At 40.0% G+C, this 3,978-nt stretch overlaps 1 protein-coding gene across 1 annotated transcript in view; it reads left to right on the top strand.

The window, feature by feature from the left end:
• Nucleotides 1-3,978, top strand: part of LOC107751942 (E3 ubiquitin-protein ligase Itchy-like) — a 31,471-nt gene that overhangs the window by 10,195 nt on the left and 17,298 nt on the right. Inside the window, exons 8-12 of the mRNA XM_016567732.1 lie at nucleotides 1,036-1,231; nucleotides 1,397-1,492; nucleotides 2,698-2,872; nucleotides 2,967-3,030; nucleotides 3,359-3,443. Of these exons, the coding sequence (XP_016423218.1) occupies nucleotides 1,036-1,231; nucleotides 1,397-1,492; nucleotides 2,698-2,872; nucleotides 2,967-3,030; nucleotides 3,359-3,443 (616 nt within the window). The remainder of the gene's footprint in view (nucleotides 1-1,035; nucleotides 1,232-1,396; nucleotides 1,493-2,697; nucleotides 2,873-2,966; nucleotides 3,031-3,358; nucleotides 3,444-3,978) is intronic.

The raw sequence follows: 3,978 nt of genomic DNA, 5'->3' as shown, positions 1-3,978 counted from the left end.
GATCTCTGCACTGCTGCAGACGCACCGCTCCTGAACGCACTGCGGGACCGCAACCGTGTGCAGTGAATGCTTTAATCCGTTAACATGAGCGCGGAAAAAATACGCACCATGTATGCACTGCAAACGGAGTAATGTGAACCTGTTGTTATGTGTGTGCGCTGCATGTGCATGAGTGCACGGTCTCTAGGAACGCACGCGAGCGCTGAATGATTAAACACTGGCAAGAATTAAAAATGCAATTTCTCCGTGGCTGTTTACCACAAACACAACATTTATCCATTAGTTTGATTTCAAATCCAAACATTGTCACTAAAAATGCTTTTTCAGCATTGCAGTTCTTTTTTTTTACACAGTGCAGTAATACAATCTTTTACAGACATGTTTTAACACAATAAATATAAGCAACACATTATTCAATGCTTTTTACTTATGGTTTAAACACTGTCAAGAATTAAAAAGAAATGTGATTTATAAACTTTAGTGACGATGTGACACTGCCTTTTTTTTTTAGCTTTGTGCAAGTGACAATTCCTGTGTCAACTGTGCAGCGTGTAGCTCACTTATAGACAGACACGATGTGGTGATTTGAAGACATTTGCGTATTTTGAGAGAGACCGCGTGCGGTGATTCACTCACGCTGTTTGTGAAATTACGTCTCACACAAGGTTTTCAAATTACTTTATAAGTTATTTAAGGAAAAAATATGAAGGAGAGGTAGCCTTATAATTATTTCACCCGCGCCGGACAGAGACTGAGATGGTGCCGCTGCATGTCGTGCCAAACCTCTCACGGCAGCATCATCAGCTTGAGATCGGCCATATTAGAGACCGCCGATCAATCATCCCAAAGCGATTATCGTTCGATATTGATCGGTAGCCAATTAATCGGAGCACCCCTATTTTTAATGCAGCCTTGCTGACAAAAAAAAACAAAACGAATTTCTTAAAAAAAACAAAGGTATGCATTTGTATTGGTTGTTGAAAAAAAAATTGTACCGCAATGAAGAAATGGTGAAGTTTTTCCCCCTCTTTGCAGCTTCCTCTACCGGCTCATTTCCTGACGGCAGCGATTCATCCCGTTCAGACACTCCGGTTCGGAATCCCACTGGGGGCGGAGCCTCCGAGTCAAGCCCCGCCCCCACAGTGGAGCAGCCTGGAAGGACATCCCTCAGTGTAGTCCCCGCCCCCAGCAGGATTCCCAGCATGGTCAACACTGGACCTCTGCCTCCCCAGTACGTCACTTCCCGAATTTACAAATCGACTTGTCAACAGAAAATGCATGCTTTCTGTTTTTGCAAATGTGTTGGTTAATTGAGTTTTTTTTTATCAGCCATCTGTTGATATCAGTGCCCATATCGTTGGCTCCCTAACTGTAGTGTGTGTGTGTGTGTGTGTAGCTGGGAGCAGCGTGTCGATCAGAACGGCCGTTTGTATTATGTTGACCATGTGGAAAAGAAGACGACGTGGGAGAGACCGGAGCCTCTGCCGGCGGGGTAAGAAACCCTCCTCTGCCACTGAATTACTGGACACGCCCTACACATAGTTGACACATACTTTTACCAGATTTCAACTGTAACTCAGAGTCAGTGCAGTGCAGTATGGTGGAGTTTGGATATTTCAGCTTAATAGTTCAAGGTCTGGACTGTTAATGAAGGTTTGATGTTTTAACACATCTCATTTATCAGAGAGATGCTGTTTCATGTTCACTTTGCTGGTAATTATAGTATATAAAACAACTGCCAGATGACCTTTAGTGAATCTAACAAAACCAAGAACATGTCCAGGGGCCTGTTTCATAAAACAAGTTTACCAAATAAGCCAGGCTTATTTCAGTTAGTCTGACTTATTGTCAGTTGTTTTGGTTCAAAATAAGTCGGACTAACTGAAATAAGCCTGGCTTATTTGGTAAACTTGGTTTATGGAACAGGCCCCAGGACATGTTTCAGCACAAAATAAATGTTTTTTTTTTTTTTTTTAGAAAATGCAGGTTATTTTTTAAGGATCTCCTTTTCTGCACTGTGATCAGGGATGTGTACTAGCACTGAAATACTATAGATTTTCAAGACTGCATTTTAACTGCATTTCTACTAATCAGCCTTTAATTAGGCTGGTTTCTGTGGAAGCTTATTTCTGCTATGGAATAAAAGATAAAACGGGTAGTTGCAACATTTTATCTCGCAATTCGGACTTTTTGTCTTGCAATTCCAAATTTACATCTCACAATTCAGACATTTCTTTTTTAGAAATGTGAGTTTAGATCTCGTAATTCTGACTTTTTTACAATTCTGACTTTTTTTCTCATAATTCTGACTTTTTCCTCTGCAATTGCAAGTACATCTCTCGCAATTCTGACTTATTTTTTCTCGTTATTGCAAGTTTATATTTCTCAATTCTGAGTTTATATCTTGTATTTTTATTTTTTTGCAAATGCAAGTTTGTATATCACAATTTGGACTTCTCAGAAATGTGAGTTTATATCTCGCAATTCTGACTTTTTCCTCAGTTCTGACGTTTTTCTTGCAACTGTGAGTTTATATCTAGCAATTGAAAAGATTCTCAGAAAAAGTTGCAATTACCTTTGTTTTATTTTTTTATGCCGCCACATTTCTTAGATACACATTTCTTAAATACTATTCAGTATTGTTTGAAACGTTGATGAAAATGATAATGCATAAATATTTTTGGTTCTCTCTCGTAGCTGGGAGCAGCGTGTGGACCCGATGGGTCGGGTGTATTTTGTGGACCACATTAGCAGAACCACCACATGGCAGCAGCCCACGATGGAGACGGTGCGAAACTATGAGCAGTGGCAGCACCAGCGCAGTCAGCTGCAGGGAGCCATGCAGCAGTTCAACCAAAGATTCATCATCGGGGTGAGGAAATTAAATGCATGCATTTCTTTTCATATTTTAACATATGCACACAGTTAGCCATAATGTTCTCCTTTGTGCTATTCTGTAACTGCAGGATCAGGCTTCGGCCACCCAGAATAAAGAGTTTGACCCGCTGGGACCTCTGCCACACGGATGGGGTGAGAGACAGCGACAAACTTTCCTTTCATTACCAAAGAAACTGCTGTAAAACTGCACACTCATCTGTAATATGCTGGACTAGCATGCACTTTTTATTGTTCTGGTAACCTTATTATCTGCACCTGCGAAGTAGCACTAAAATTAGCCAGTACATCCTTCAGTGTCCCAATTTAACTAATGAGAACCAGTTGCACAGTGTAAACCAGCTGGTGAAAATAGCTCAAATGTTGAAAATAGCTCTGAGTAAAAGTTTGTAAAGGCTTAATCACATCTTGGCTCCATTATTTCTTACTTTGCTCCTGGTGTCTCCTTCTGTCTCGCTCTCAGAGAAGAGAACGGACTCTAATGGCAGAGTTTACTTTGTTCATCACTCCACCAGAACGACGCAGTGGGAGGATCCGCGCACACAAGGGTCAGATCCTCTGTCTTTTTCCTCTAAAATGCCTACAGAGAGAAACAATAAAGCACTTTGGACATTTATAACCTTCAATGCACTACACTTTCAGTTGTTTCAGAGAAGTTTTTCTTGTTGGTCTGTGGACGTTGTCCTGTAATTTCCATCTGCGGTGTGAATGTGTCCATAAAAAATTTTTTTTTTTACATTTGAATTTTTTTTAAAAATGTTTAAAAATCAAAAAATTTGTTTAAAGGAGACATATTATGCCCCTTTTTACAATATGTAATATAAGTCTCTGGTGTCCCCAGAATGTGTCTTTGAAGTTTCAGCTCAAAATACTCCACAGATCATTTATTATATAATTTTGAAAACACGCTTTCGTTTTTCGTGCCTTTCTCTTTAAATGAAAATGAGCTGCTGCTCCCCGCCCCCTTTTCCAGAATAGAGCTTGCGCAATTACAGTTTGGACCTGCTAAAAAACATCTGTTTTGGTTCTGATTATCATGTTTATCGTGCTGAAATCATGCGTTTTAAACCATATGAGTTTAAA

The sequence above is a fragment of the Sinocyclocheilus rhinocerous genome, unplaced genomic scaffold (genome assembly GCF_001515625.1).
Source record: "Sinocyclocheilus rhinocerous isolate Xijiao unplaced genomic scaffold, SAMN03320098_v1.1 scaffold1363, whole genome shotgun sequence".
In the NCBI taxonomy this organism is placed as follows: Eukaryota; Metazoa; Chordata; class Actinopteri; order Cypriniformes; family Cyprinidae; genus Sinocyclocheilus; species Sinocyclocheilus rhinocerous.
This window is presented reverse-complemented; position numbering and strand designations above follow the sequence as displayed.